The sequence below is a fragment of the Netta rufina genome (assembly GCF_964035555.1).
Source record: "Netta rufina genome assembly, chromosome: 13".
Classification (NCBI taxonomy): Eukaryota; Metazoa; Chordata; class Aves; order Anseriformes; family Anatidae; genus Netta; species Netta rufina.
In genome coordinates, this window is record NC_140136.1 from 10,238,127 (window position 1) to 10,254,089 (window position 15,963).

General features: G+C 45.6%; 1 protein-coding gene across 2 annotated transcripts in view; it reads right to left on the minus strand.

Moving 5' to 3' along the window:
* KCTD15 (potassium channel tetramerization domain containing 15) overlaps positions 1–14,840 on the minus strand; it is a gene marked incomplete at both ends in the record, with an annotated part of 50,204 nt that extends 35,364 nt beyond the window's left edge. Inside the window, 2 exons of one of the 2 annotated variants that reach the window (XM_084294720.1) lie at positions 514–689; positions 14,799–14,840. In XM_084294720.1, the coding sequence (XP_084150846.1) occupies positions 514–689; positions 14,799–14,840 (218 nt within the window). Of the gene's footprint in view, positions 1–513; positions 690–2,120; positions 2,139–14,798 lie in introns of those variants that run through there. The other variant, XM_084294721.1, reaches the window with a different exon arrangement.
* Positions 14,841–15,963: the final 1,123 nt, after the last annotated feature.

Genomic DNA, 15,963 nt, shown 5'->3' on the forward strand with positions numbered 1-15,963 from the left:
TAATCTGTGGCTACAAGCACACAGAGCAGGTACACTGGCCACTGCCCACGGGACGTACCTGCTGCCACAGAGGCACCAAGCTATGCCTGAGTTTAGGATTTCTGCTGGCCGACAGAAGCATCCATCTGTCCCTGTGTAACCGAGCTGTTCTGTTCTCCCAAAAGAAGGAAAATAAAAAGGATTTTTTTCTACATCTGAAAGAACGAAGTCACTGGGTATAATTGGAAATAATCCAGGACAGGCACACCAACAGGTGCTTCACACGTAGCGCTACAGTGCTGAAGACGTTGAAAGAGAAAATGAATAGGCTCTCTAAATAATACATAAATTGTACAGGCGTTTTTTTCTATACAACCCCAGTGAAGTTAATGTATAAATCGGAAACTGAATTATTCATAAGTGGTGAATATATAATAAATCGTATTTTACACTGCAATGTTCCACACAGGTACATGCGTATTTCCATGCGATGAACAGAAAGAGGCAGAGAGCCTGAAAGCACAGAGGTCTTACCTGGAGTCCGGGTACTTCGTCAGGGTAGCCAGGCTGCTGGTGTACATGTGTCCTCCTACATCGATGTGCACAGGAGCGTTCGACTTGGTGAGTTGAGCGGGGAGAGGAATTCCTTGAGCAGCCAGAGGAGAAACTGGGGACCGTGTTAGAGACAGACGGGACATGCTTCTTCCCTCCTGGAAACGGAGGACAAAAAAGAACAGTTTCTCTTAAATGTAGCAGTGTTTTGCCTTTATTTCCAGTGTGATCACAGATCTAATCAGATCATTTTTGCATCTGCCTGATCACATATTCAGCTAACAAATTATTGCCACCACTGTAATTAAGTGTATTTGCATCATTTTCTTCAAAGTACCAGAGGGGAAGAGAAAGATGCTTATTAGCAATAAGAAATCAAGAAAAAAATTTTTCAAGGTGTCAGCCTCAAGGGGCATAAAACAAACTGCAAAATTCTAATTAAAGGTCGCAGGCTTATGTGTTAGATGTGAAATATCCCCTGACAAACGAATAACCAATTTGTGAATTGGGATTCAGGGGTTTTTGCAAGTTTGTCTCAGTAACGAGACACCTCTAAATTAGTGACTTCCTCAGTACCTAAGGCATTTAGTTTATACATGTAGTAAATTTCACATCAAACTAAGATCAATTTTGTGTTTTATTTTCAATAATTGCAAAATAAATGGATAATTTTTAGTTAAGCCTTAATATTAGATATAAAGAACTAATAAGCTTTCAAACTGAATGCAATTAATACCCAGAAGCAGTGAAAACAGAAAGATACATAAACTGACCTGTGTTTTCATGACAAGAACCGTTAGAAATTGCTACACAGCCTGGCACATGAAATTACAAATTCAACAACCCACCTAATGCTTACTGCACTAAAAACATTTGAAAACGAGTGAAATTACTGAATCGAGTCCAAAATCTTCAGCTGATGTACTAAGCAAAAAATACTTAAATGTTTTACACATGAAAAGGACTACCAAAGCAAAAGAAAATTCCTCAGTTCTCTTCAGGAGGAAAAGCACAGCTTATTCTGCATTAAACGTGTGTCTTAAAGCTAATTTCAGTTAAATCAGTATAGATAGCATACATGCCAAAGAGCAAAAAACCTTCCGTAAAAGTTCATGAAAATGTCCATCCATTCTCCCCCTTATGGGTAAAGCAACATATGCAAAGCATTATAGCTGAAGACATTTCTGAATATAATCTAATTTTCTTGGTATTTTGTTTTGCAAGCATGCTACCAAACATCCAGACTCTTCCTTACATCTGACAAGCACTTTACATACAGCATTACAAAGTGAATTCCCGTTTCTCCCACGTTACTTTGACAATGTTTCTTAAAAATCTGAAGGTGGTCTCGCCTTTCTCTTAGCAGTAAGTATTTTGCACAAGGTGCCTGGCTACGCCACTCAACGAGCATACAATTAGCAACATTCTTCATAAAGCAAAAATAAAAATCTGAGCTATACAGAAAGGAACTGAAAAATCCTAACACATCTGGACAGCTTCATAAAGTCATCACAACATCTCCATTTACTGCATTTCATCTAGTTTAGCTCCTAAGGATTTCCTGCATCTACAGCGCAGCAATACATCACCCCATTGTGAATCCACATCCTTTTCTCTTCGGAGGCAGAATGGACATCTGCACTGAACGCGAAGCAAATACCAACTCTGTCCTAGGACTTGTGTGTCAGTCGATGTGAAATTGGGCATTAACATTTTTACTACAGCACCACCTTCAAGGAAAGTGATTGAATCCTTTCATGACTGAAGATGTTGCTTGCTCGTTTCCCACAAGAGCCTGTTGTGGGCAAGCTGTACTAAATGCATCGTACAGCATACATAGGAGAACTAACTTTTAAAAACAACTTAGTATGCAAGTACCTGCAGTATTTTAGCGATGTGTTTACTAATCTGTGGGTGCCTCAGCTGTCTGCCAACACACAGACTTTTTTTTCCTCTTACCAAAGAGCACTGCAAACTCATGTTCATTCTCTGCTCCTTCACTTAAATGAAAGGGTCAGGAGACACAGGCTGAATGTCAACCCTGTCTTTGTTCAGACCCTAACTATTATCACTAATGATAAAGGTACAGACCTCGCGCGGTACAGAGCTGCCTTAGAAAGACATCTCACGCAGTTTCACAAAAGAAGTGCCTAATTAGGACTCATCTGCACCCCTTGTTACAATTTCCAAATGAAATCAAAGGGCTTCCAGTCCTCTGTAAATGAGTCTTGTATTTAACCGTTTGTCTTGAAATACAGACTTCAGTTTTAAAATATGCAGAGATAGCTAAAGATCAAGTGATCTGAATCTATTTGTGCATATTTAAACACTGCTGCTATCTTAGGATTTTGTTTAATGTTAGTATACCAGTAAATTCCTTGATCTGTAAAGAGTCTGAGATTCTCAGTGAGGCCATACTCACACAGTAGATATTTAATTTATACTATTCACTGGAGGGACCTTTTGAACAATCCTCTGCTTTTGGCATCTCTCAGCTAGAGCATGTGTTGAAAAAACACTTAATTATAGAAAATCACTGGAAAGCTAAAATAGTTCTCAAACTTTTATGGCTTTTCATACTTACTGAGGATGCTACTGGCTTTTGGGGGGAGGGGAGGAGAAGGGGAATTAAAAGATGGGCTTTTCCCCTGCTTGGAGAGCATTGGCATTAAAAAAGGAGCCCGCCGTGTTTATTAAAGTTGCGGAGTTCAGTCATTTTGTAGGAGCAAATTATCAAGGGCCATAATTGTTGAATACTGCGTTAAGGACATTGAAAAGACTCATAGTGCTCCAACAAAATAAACATCCCGTATTTCTTAAGGTACCATAACCCTACTAATGACTCCTTCCTCTTCTTAATGTAAAACGCAGATAAAATTCATCACACCGAGTAATGCACTTATTTTATGCACAAAGCGAAATCCTAAATGTATTTATCCAGTGAAAGTCTTTATGCACATATTTTCTAATACTGATGTGAAAATTAAAACCTTAAGGGTAAATATTGCAGAAACACTAACAAACTTCATTTATTAAACCATGTAAAATAATCCCTGCTCTTTAGTTGCCTACAACAGGATACAGCATCCCAACTAGTGGCACAGGCAATAACCCTGCTCTAATAAGTAACACAGGAACCTGCTGAAGGCAAAATCAATAGAGCCTGATTCCCAAATTATCTGAATATTTAGTTTTTCAAACATTACACACCAAGATCTTTCAGAGCCAGCTTATCTTTTTCTGCCTTTCTAAGCTAACTGCATAAGTACTGCTTGTAAAAACTATTTGCCCATGCAAAGTGAAATAATCACAATGCCATGCTCATTTACACACAAAATGATTTTGTGTCCCATTGTGCTCACAGTTGTTCAGCTCTCTAGGGGTGATTAAACTAGCTATGCTGCTACAGCTTGAGATGATTTCACTGAATCGTTTCTCCATGAAGTTGCTTCTTTGCTAAGCTGTTATTTTAACCATAAAAGGTAAACAGAAGGCAGTTGTAAGAGCTCCATTCAGCTCCGTGCCCAGGGCTATAACCCTAGGGCAGAGAATGCTGAAAGACTGCAGAATTTTCCAGGGTGTTGCCTTTCTTGCTCTAAAGCCTTCAGGAATACTGTTCATTTAATACACACTCTAGATGATACATTTCAGATCCTACTAAAAGAAAGACTTCAAAAGTGTAAGAACTTTTGGGCGGATGAAGCTTTCCCACCTCTGCACATAGCTCGGGGCCATGGTAACCAATACTGCTGTTGATGTTGGGAAAATACAGTAGAAATAAACTGCAGAGAGCAGAGCAGACAGATAGGGACAAGGGAGGTGAAAGGTTGCAGGAGAGAAGCAAGCAGCAGTCTGGAAGGGATAACAAGAAAAAAGGGGAAGGAATGAAAAAGGAGGCAGCTCCGAAGGAGGGACAAAGTTAAATCAAGGAGCAGGCACTTAAAAGACTACAGATGGGAAGCGAGGCTAATTAAGGATGTAAAGCCGCTTTGTTGCTAAAGTTTATTGTTGCCAGGATAAAAATTAATTGAAACTAATGCTGTTATTCACTCGGGCAGTTTAATTCCTTCGTGCGCGTTCGCGACGCCAGCCGAGGGCTGCAGGTTGAAGGCGCTGCCGCAGCCGGCTGGCTCCCCCCGGCCGCCGGAGCTGGGGGGGCCCCGGGACCGAGACGGGGAGCAGGGGGCCGGGGGGGCTCTCCCCGCCCTCCCCGCAGCCCCGACCTCGCCGGGGCAGAGCCCGAGGCCGCCCCGGGGCTGCGGGAGCGGGCGCGGAGGCCCCGGGAGCGGGCGCGGAGCCGGAGCCCGGCTCCGGCGGAGGGGCCGGGGCGCAGAGCGGGCGATTACCTTTGTCTCCATAAACACGCACGGCGACCGCTCGGGTCTGCCTCCAGAGCCCCTCGGAGACAATTGTTTACGGCGAGGAGCGAGCCTAAAGACAAAGAAGGGATGGGGTTACTGGCCGCCTCCGCCCGCCGGGGCTCGGCGATTCAAAGTCCGCAAACATTCGCGCACACACCTCCGCGCCGGCACCGTGACACAGCGGGTCGTGTCCAAAACTTTTCCGGGGGGGGCAGAGGAGAGGGGGGGCTCCCTCTGGAGGTCTCCTCACCGAAAGGAAATAAAAAAGGGGGAGAAGAAGACGAGGCTTTCCGCTGTCCCCCCTGCCTCCTCACCCCCCGGCCCCGCGGAGACCTGCGGCCAGCACCGCGCCCGCCCGCGGGACTTGCGCCTGTGCCTGCCGCGGGCACCCCGTGCCCGAAGGGGAAATTCCCCCCCCCCCGAAAAAAAAAAATAAAAAAAGCACAACATGGCGTCCTTTACTTATTCCCACATAACAAGAAAGGAGATGTCTTAGATGAACGCGAGGAAAAAAAAAAAAAAAAAAAAAAAAAAAACACGAATCCCCGCTCCTGTGCAAGCCCTGCGCAGCCAATGGTGGCGAGCATTAGCCCGGCTAACGCATTCATTTCGCAGAAGTGTGCCACATCGCATGCAGCAGCCCCGATGCAAACTATAGCCTAGAGTGGTTTGAAGTCTACCCCAGCCCGAGCCTTCCACTCTCACTGGCGCCAGAGTTTCATTCACAGCCCGCCCGCGGCTCCCAGGCGCAGCGCTCCCCATTGTCGCCCGCCTTCCCTTTGTGCCCGGCCGCCGCCCCCGCGCAAGCCCCGCGCAAACCCCGCGCAGCGCTGCTCCCCCCCCCCCCCCCCCTCCTCCCCTCGTACCGTGCGAGGGCGCGGAGCGAACCGCGCCGCCTCCACCGCCGCGCCGGGGCCGGGCCGGCTTCAGAGCCGCGGCCGGGGGGGCGGCAGCGCGGGCAGCCCGGGCCGCGGGGCTCCGCCGGCGGTGCCCATGTCGGAGCGGAGCAAAACAAAACATACACGCACGGACACACGGCCACGCAGCGCTAGCGAAGCGGGGAGGCTCGCGAACGGCTCCTGTAGCTTTAAAAAAAAAAAAAAAAAAAAAGGAAAAAAAAAAAAACGCCCCTCCGCTCGCTGCTCCTCGGGAGCCGAGTTAGTTGGGAGAAGAGGCAGTTTCCAAAAAAAAAAAAAAAAAAAAAAAAGAGGGGGGGGAGAGAGAGGAGGAGAGGCGCGGTGCAGCGCGATGCGCAGCGCAGGAACGCACGGCGCGCCCCGGCCCGGCCCGGGCACCGCGGGAGCGGCCGCCGCGTTGCTTACCTTGAGCGGAGATCTGCGAGCCCCCCCTCGGCTTTTTGGGCTCGCTGGGGTTTGTGTGTGGCTGGGTTTAGGTTGGCTTTTTCTTTTTTTTTTTCTCTCTTTTTTTTTTTTTTTTTCTTTTATTACTGTCTTTGCCGCTCGGATCCTGCTGTGATTATTGTGATTTTTAAAGCTGCTCTCTCCTCGCTCGCTCTCCCCCTCTCTGTTTTTTTTTTTTTTTTTTTTTTTTCCCTTGCTTCTTTCTATTTATTTTGTCTGTGCGCGGATGTGTGTGTGTGTGCGAGGGGGGGAAAAAGCCTTTAAATGAAACTGCCGAGGCTGTTATGAGAAGAAAGGCAATAATCCCGTCTCTAAATAACAGAGGGAAGGGAGAAGAGGAGGAAAAAAAGCGAATTCTTGCTCAGGGCTTTGCAAACGCCTGCAGGGCAGAGGATTAGGCTACAATTAGCTCAGCCCTTTGCTCTCGCCCTAGCTAATTTTGCGATGAAAATTGGATATTTTCCCCTCCTTTTGGTGAAGGTCCCCACATTTATTCCCCCCCGACCCCCCCAATAAAATCAAACACAACCCCTTGACAACGGAATGGGGCCGGGAAGGCGGCGGGCGCCCCAACCCGAGCCCCCCGGCGCCGCCGCCGCCCGCGGAGCCCCTCGGGGCTTGGAGGGGGGAAGGGGGGGGCGCGGAGCTCCGCGCAAATCCCGCGCAGCCGGCCCGGCGCTGCCCGGGGATAACGGTCCGGGGCCGGGGAGGCTCGGGCTCGGGCCGCCGTCACGTCCTTCAGCAGACTTACTGGAGAGAAGAAGGAGGAAAAAAAAAGGGGGGGCGAAAGGGGGGGAAAAAGCTGATTTTAATCATTGTCATTTGGTCTGATGTAATATTTCCCCAGGCGTTTTCGACTAGGCATAAATTTTCGGCTCCCAAATAAGTAACGCAGGGCACGTTTCTCACATCTCTCGGCTCCTCGGTTACAATTAGGGTAGCACCCACTCTGCACTTGTTGATAAACTAGATCAAGTTCAAAAATAAATAATAAAAAATAAAATATATCAAAAAAAATACGGCGGGCCCCCAGCCCCCAGCGCCGCCGGGGCGCAGACGGGGGGTCCGGGCGGCGGGGGGGCCGCAATTATTGCCAGCCCTCGCTCCCCCCCGCCTGCCTCCCCCTCCCTTTCACCCTTTGCTAATGTCTCGCATTGTAAACGCCAAATTTCCTGTAGGCCATTAAAACCAAATGACGTCTATCGACATGCATTGTGCTATTGCGGAGCGCCCTGGCAGCCCGCCCCCGGCCAAAAGCGCCATTTCAATTAGAGCGCACGGCGCGATGGCGCGGGGCTCCGCGGGCGGCTCCGCGGGCGCGCAGCGCGCCCGGAGGGGACGGGAGCGGGCAAGCGACACCCCCCCCTTCCTAAAAAAAATATATATATATATTATATACGTTATGTTTTTCAAAGCAGAGCCCACCCGCCTTCAACTTTCAGCTCCGGCCGTGTCCGCGCCTTTCCGCGAGTCCCCGCGGGGCTGCGCTCTGCTAAGGCGGAGAAACGGGGGGTGCGGGGGGCTCCGCCGGGCTGCACCGCGGCCGCGGAAGGGGCGTCCCGTTGGCGGCGGGGCTGCAGCGCCTTCTAGCCGCCGAGCGCGGCCGCGCAGGGAGTTACGCAACGCTGCGCGGGGCCGCCCGGCTCGGGGCGGGGGCTGCGCGCCCCTCCGCGCCCCTCCGCGAACCCCCCGCGGGGCCCGGGGCCGCCCCGCCGCGGGGAAGGCAGGCGGGACCCCGCCGCAGGGAGCGGGGGTAAAGTTACCTTCCGTGGCAGGAATAAACAGAAAGTTTGCTCCTAAGGGTAGCTTGCCTTTTTTTTTTTTTTTTTTCTCGAGTACAAACTACAGGAGAAGAGGGAAATTTTCTCATTAAAGTTACATCCCTGCAGTTAGTTCAATTACTTGATATATGCAGAAGATGTTGTAAATTTAAAGATTTAAATAGCTTACAAAGATGCCGGAGGCTCCATCAGTTAATTTCCTTAATTTATGGATTTTTAGCTGAGCTTCTGAAATGAAAAGGAGAATGAGAACTAGGTCAGCAGAGAGATTTGCATCCAGAACAGACTAAAATTTGTTTTCCTTGACCATCCCACCGGCCCAGGTGTGATCCTTCGCCGGGGTCACCGTCCCACCTCTGACCTGTGGGCTGTGACTCTCTGCAAGCGAGCAGCACAGGAGGCTGGATTTTATCCCGCAGTGACCTCCGAGCAGAAGTGTGCCCCCAGACAGCTGCCTCACCTCCTCACCCGACCAGGCTGCAGCCTGAGTGGCCTCATCTCCCAAATTTCCACTCAACAAGTGGAGGACGGGAAGGACGAGATCCACTGAGGCTCGGTGACCTGGCACACAGCCCCAGCTGTGCTCAGTGTTTCTGTAGGGGCGCAGGCAACTCTTTGGGAGGACTTGGCTACTACGTTCTGCTGTGAACTACTGACTGCTAAATAAATAAATAGGAGAATCTTGAGCAGCAAGCAGAGCATCGTAGAAATAGGATGCTTCTGCACTGAGGCAAAGCAAAGAGGAAAGAGAAGACCTAAAAATATTGCACTGAGAAAAAGTAGAAAGTGTTTCCTGACTCATCCCAGCACATCTGCGACAGGTACCATTTAATTGTGCCGCACGGTAATGGGATGCGTGGCTAATAAAGATTTGTTGTGTTTGCTTGCAGACCAAAGTGAAGACTTAGGAGCACTTGGGATGAAAGAGGCACGCGCGTGGTACGTAGCTTGTGCAGGATTGTTTTTACAGTATCTAGAAAAGAACAATGTACTTGGGAGCTTTGATTTTTTTCTTGCCTAGCTTAATGCCAAGGATAATAAAAGTGCGCATTATAGCTCTATATGCACTCACTCTTTTCTTTCTTCTCACTCAAGTGTGCGAATGCCTTTCTGTTGTTGTATTTCAATATGTATGAATATATACATATGAATTAATACTTAAAAGATTGATACAAACTAAACAGTTTTAGGAAGCAACATTGCAATACGATTAGTATTGGCGTTCGTGATTTAACATTTCTTTTCCCACTAGATGAAGTTTCTAAGATTTGCAAGGTACATGTCAAGGACGGGTATATAAATGGATTTTTATTTATTCACAACTCCAAGACTAATTGCTTCTCTTTGCCTGAAGGCCAAGAGATTGGTTTTAATATGACACTTCAAAAGTATTCATAGAACTACAGAGATACTAAGTGTCATTGTTTAAGAGAGAAATCTTGCTATGCTACTTGTGACCCTGAAAATAAAATCTTCCACTTCATTTTGAATCCTAATGTTGTTTTCCAGAGTTTCACTTGGAGCTCAACTATTAAGAAGTGTACAAAGGAAAATATTAACTAGTGTGTAGCAAAAAAAGAAGAAATACTGTTAGAAGTGAACATACATAACTTATTTTCTCAACAACTCTATTATCCTCCTTATAAAGCAGTACAAAATTTATAACAGAAGATTCCTGAGCATGATTGTATGATATTATAACGAACAGTGCTAAGTTATAACTCATCATGGTGTTTTAAAACTTCTTGGCTAAATGCCCAGCATGTATTTATTAAGATACTAAATACTTCAAAATAAATACTTTGGATTTTTTTCTTATCAGCAGTTGTTTGTATTCTGTGTAAATGCTTAAAAACTGAATTGGGCAGAACCACTCCATAATGTGTGGTTGTTGTTCTTTTTTTATCTAATTATTACGGAGCTCATTTCAACTTTTTTAATGAACAGATCAAAAATTTCCTGACAGTCTTAAGACACTGTGAAATAGAAGTCCAAAAAGAACCCCATGTCATTTTTCTCCGTTTTTTGGTGTTTTCCAAAACTATTGCCTTGTGTATTTTTTATTGAACAGAAGATGACAGGATCACAAAAAGATACAAATTTCAAGGAATAGAAATTTCCTAGATTTCAAAAAAATGTTACAAATGCATTTCTAATTACATACAAAGTAAAGATCAGGTTTAATTCTATTGTCTGTGTGAAAGAAGGTATTGTGAACTGAAAAATAACATCAATCTCTTCTACACCATGATGTACGAATTAGCGTAACGACTTCCAGTCTGTACTGCTCTTCAAGGGCCTGTATGAATTTATTTTGGTAGACCTCATTTTTTCTTAGTGCTTTTTCTTTTCCGTGTGTGTCATAACTTGAGGTTTGAGCCTGACTTCAGGACTTCTCTTGTTACATATCTGAACCGGAGGTTGATCCTGGCTTCCCGGTGGTGAGGGTGATGTTCCCACTAACTGCAAAAACTGAAGGAAGAAATCCCCAGACTGCCTGGTCCTCTCTGAAACACCTCACGCCCCAGTGGGCATTTCATATAAGAAAGTCTATCGTCTAATGGAATGTTTAAAGCAGGTTTAATTAGTTTTTTGTTCCGTTAAAAAAAAGGAATCTACATCTATATGTAGACTAATATTCTTCCCAATCACAGTTAAGGCACAGCTGTATTCTAGATGGAGTTTTACTTGGGGGGCAAAGATTTGAGTAAGACATAGGTGCCTCAGAAGTAGTTGCTGGACACTCCAGTGTGCCTTCAGTCAGCAAAGCCTATGTGATTTTTTTGCCTTCAGTGAGGATTCATGGATGTGACTGCCTTTAGTCTGGTTTCCTGGAGGGAGAAGACTGACCGCAGAAACATGGGGAGAAACACATCTGAGCGCAGAGCAGGCACACCACAGGTCCTGTGACTAGCACCATCACCTCCCCCAGCGAAAATAAGATAGAAGCAGAGGTGTGGAAGGCTGATGTTACAAATGCGTTGAGCTGGTGGGAAACGTTTGTTCTTGTGAGAAACCTGAAAATATTAAGCACCTTGAAGTAGCAACACTTGCCACAGTCGGTTGACATATAGCAAAGAAAAAAAAAAAGGGAAGAATTAAGGACATCTCCCAGTTGAAGCCAGCTGCAGTGCCAGTCATTCTGCAGTGGAAATTTGACCCAGGATTTGCTAATTTAGACAAGAAATTGTTTTGTAGGCAGATAAGGAATTTCCTGGGAGCAGTAAGCATGACCATGCAGAGAACAAAATCTGATCATTAGGCACTCACCAAGTCTTGTCACTCTTTTCCCTTGAATGCTCCTCTATTCTTTTCAAGAAACGGATTGCTGCTGTGTGAATTTACAAACCATTACTTTATTGACTAAATACATACGGTCTGTTTTTGAGGCTATCCATTATCCAGTGCCTAACTCATGACAACAGTGTGATATAAGGAAATAATCTACACTGGACTGCCAAGATGAAATACCCTGTCAGGAAATACAGGATAGAAGAGGTCTGCCTGTCTCCTCTGTTTCTGACCGTTATAAGCCAAAAACAGTTCCACAAATTAAATTAACTTAATTAAGATGTCCCATGTTAGCTCTCAGCATGGTATTTCTCAGTTTGTTGTGTTCTCTCACTCATGGTCTTAAACAGTTACAGTATCAAGGAATATTTTTAACCTGCTTAAGTAACTTCCATGGCATTCATTTTTAGCTACTTATTAAATAAAGCTTATCCATATTAAATACATCACGGAGAGGAAAAAACTTTTTTATTGTTGAGTGTAATCCATTCATTGGTTTTTGGAGACACACAGTACTCTGTAGCATGTCACAAATCCACATGGTGTCCCTGAGAGCTTGATTTTTGCATATGGATCGCTGACTTAGCTGAACGATGTATAAAATTCTGTGTAGCCAGGCAGCTCCCAACAGAATACACTTCTAAGGGAGGTTATATGCATAGCTTCTTCCAGCAAAGGTCTGGAATAAGTTACACTGCAAAAATACCACTTAACTGAATGCAGAGAGTAAAGAAAAGAGCCATAATGCCCCTTTTGGATCATATCATGTTCTGTTCTTAGGATATCTTAGGATATACATGCACATCTAGAATCACAGGTAATTTGCTCTTATTTACAGAGCAGAATTCCAGCCCTCCTTTTCTTTGGCAAATAATAGACTGAGGGGTCTGGATCTTGCACGGCTGGGACAGAATCTGAGAGAGCAGTAGCTCAACAGAGCACAATGCCGACATGAGAATGGAAGAAAGCTGAGCAAATTCTTTCAGATACGGAGACTCCCTGTGATTCCAGAAAGGGACAGAGTAATCAAGGGAAGATCAGGGAAAGTCTGATGTCAGTAACAGGGAAGAAAATGTTCTTAAACACTGCAGTTTCAGACCAGCTCTAAGTGAAAGGATGTACAAGCTGTTGTGACCCACAGACAGCAGTCTGAGTAGACGGATAAATTCTCTTGGGAGGCAAGGGAATGACTTCTTGGCCACTAAAACAGAACACGAACTTAACAGCACATGGAGAATGAATGAAGCACACTTTTGTGTCACAAAATATCTAACAGAAAAAGCACAGCTGGGTGGAGGAAACTAAAAAAAAAAAAAATTCAGGGTCGTGAAATTCGTCTGTTAAATGAAATGAGTAGTGGAGTTTGTGGGGCTAAGACTAACTTGCAAATTAGGACACACCTCAGAAAAACAAACAAACAAACAAACAATCAAACAAAACTAATTCCTGATAATAGTCAATACAAAAAGGCAGCAGTAGCAGTGTTCTGGTTTAGGATTCCTACTGCTGCAACACAGAAAAACTTGGGGCTGACAGCGGTTTTGAACAATGTTTTTTTCAGGTCTATCTATGTTGTGGTGCTGCTGCAGCACAGCTCCAGTTTTCATCCCAGCGTCCTAACCCCGTGATGGTCATCCCTGCCCACCTGCAATGTGGGTGGGCTCAGCTGGAGCATTTCCACCACACACCGTGGTGGGAATGTGCTCCTACCGAGAGGGTGATGCACGGCAGTGTTGTTCTTCCTGGCCCGCTTAGGCGCTGCTGGGGATGAGATTTTAGCTGCAGCCCGGATGCCTTTGTTTTAGCACAAAGAAGATGAGGACTCTGAACCTGGACAGCTGAGCAGAGCCTATCCAAATCCCGTTATGCCAGAGACCCTTGGAAGGGAAGCAGTATGTCAGACATATGGTTGCAACATGCTGTGCTCCAGCCATCCTCAGCTAGCGTATGGTCTCCTGAGTACCATTGCCAGCTGGGCTCTAATTTACACTGGGCCTGAGAATCAGGGACCTTAACAGTCTCCCTGATGGTCTCTTCTCCTTTGCTTCACTGATTTTAGATATGCAGATATTCAGAGCCTTTCATTCCTCCTGCCTGGCATCCTTTGAGGCAGACACAGGGGCATACACTTCTTTACTTGAAACCATGCATTTGGTTGAAAAAACAGAGACAAATATTCTGTGAGAGGAAAATTTCAGAATCCGGACTGTAAATTCTTTAATACCAATGGTATCACTTCATATGTGGTGCAGGTATGTGAAGTTAATAAAACAGATGTCTCAAAAAAGTCTGATATAGAAACAGCATTGCCAAGTAGTGGAAATCATACTTATCTGTTCTAACCAACATGTGCTGCAGCATCATTTTTCATGGATCTGTGCTCTTAACTCTTTAAACATTGGATTAGTTCACATTTCTGTCATGGATTTCTTCTCAGAGAGAGAAGAAGAGATTACCTTTCTTCGTGCTGGAGTAAACTCTTTAAATAAGAGGCACATTTCTCATCATGAAATACGCATTGAAGGAAATGGTGCATAGAGGAGAGAATAACCAAATTCTTTGCTAAACCCTTGTTTAACCTTTAGTTTAAGTGTTCTATTATAATCACACAGTTTTTGCCACCTTGTAGTCAAAGTTTTCAGTTGGAAAGGTTATTAAAGGAAGTTAATTTTGGATTGTAATATCCAGCTTTTATTTGCAATTAGCCTTTGTGGGAATTTCAGAAGGAACCTGTAAACAGATTAGCCTCAATACAGTTTGAAATAAAAATGATTTAATGATACTGGACCCCGCATATTGCCCTTCTCAAAGTAATTTATAGCAACGATTAATACAGTTATGTTTTTGGCCAGTTTTGGAATATTATACTCATTCTGCTTTATGCAAAGGTCTGTTACCTGTGTTTAATATGTTTGTGAAGTATTATTTAGTCAAGTATTTTGGTGTCAAGACATCCTCTTGAAAAGAAGTGCAGGTAAATTTTCAGACATATGATTTTCCTTGCTGAATGGAGGTAATCGAGAAGCCCTAGCATCAAGCAGTGTCTCACATTAATCCCTTGTTTCTGAATACACTGCATTATCCATAACACAGGAGACCCACCTTGTTCAGAAATGAACCTCTTCCTGGAGTTTATTTTCAGCCCACCTACTTTTCCTCATAAGATTATCCCAAGTTGTGACTGACCAAGGAACTGCTGGTGACTGACTACCTGTCAGCGGAGCCACCAGAAACTGGTGGTTCAGCAGCAGAAGGATAAATTAACTGAACTGGTGGAAATAGTCAACAGGACCATCACGCTGTCCAAGGCCATGAAATCCCAGCTGTGTAACTATGACCGTACAATCCCTTCTTTTTGCTGCTTTTCTACCCAATTCTTGCACCTTATTTCAGATGACTTTGGGAATTTGGAGCAGCGAAGTGTTTTCCTATGTTTCTATGTGCGCCCAGCATACTGGGAACCTGTTTCTTACCTGGACTCCAGCACTCAACACGCGACCGCTGACAAGAGCCATGTCATCAGCTCCGGTGGGGTTGTTAAACGATGGGGGATAGTGTAAGGATTACACTTGGGTCTGCGCGAGGATCCCATACTGCTTCTGCATTCTCTGCCTTTAGGAGTTTCACTGTTCAGTCACAGGCCTGAAATTCAAATGCAGACTTTTTCCCCTGTGGGCCAGATATTTACTTGCTTTTCAAAAGCATCTACATTCATATTCCCAGAATGGCAGGGTGTTTCGACTGTGAAAAGGGCACTTCTTCCAAGAGGATTAAAGGTTCTTCTTTCATGCGTCCGAGGAGGGAAAAAGCCTGGCGGAGGGAAAAAGCCTGGCGGTAGCTGCTGTGGCGCTGAGGGGAGAGACAGGAATGGGGCTCTCCTTTCTCCTCACCCTGCATTTGTTGGGGCCATTAGGAAATCTGTTTGGCTTTGGGGAAAAAGGACTGGAGGCCACTCTTACAGGGAACTTCAGTGGCAGTGTCCTTTCCTTGTCTCCCCTTTGGCTTGCCAGATGTGTTTTGCCCTTCATATCCTCAACTGAAGGCTGCCACCTGCGTGGTCCTGCTCCTCAGCGCTGCCACGTTAGGATAGCAAGTCCCCGTTTCTCTTGTTGTGCCACATGAAACTAAAAATACCAGCCCCACTGGAGTTACTGCTACATTAAAGATGTAAGTGAAATAAAAATCACTTTTGGAGCTTTATATTTTTTATTTAAATTTTAATTAATCTTAATTAATTTGAATTTCGAAGCGATCTGAAAAATAGCTTTAAATGAATATATATATATATATATATATATATATTTCGTTTTTCATTTCCAGTGCTGAGAGCATGAATAATGCAGGACAAACGTTGGTGCTCTCGGTAGGGCAGCAGTCAGGACTTTGTGTGGATGAGGCGGGGGCAACCGAAGGGCCGAGAGGGCTGGGCGCTCGGCAGAGCTGTGCAGGAGAGAGAACCGGCCCTGGGACAGCCATGGCCTCCTTGTCCCCGTGCGGATGCCGGGCACGACGGGGCCGGGAGGCCGCGATCAGGGCTGTGGTGGCGGCGCCCTCGGCCTCCCTCCCGCTGCCCGCCTCAGCCCGGCGCCGCCGCCTCAGCCCGGCGCTGCGGCCTTCCCGCCACCCGCCGTTGCCGTG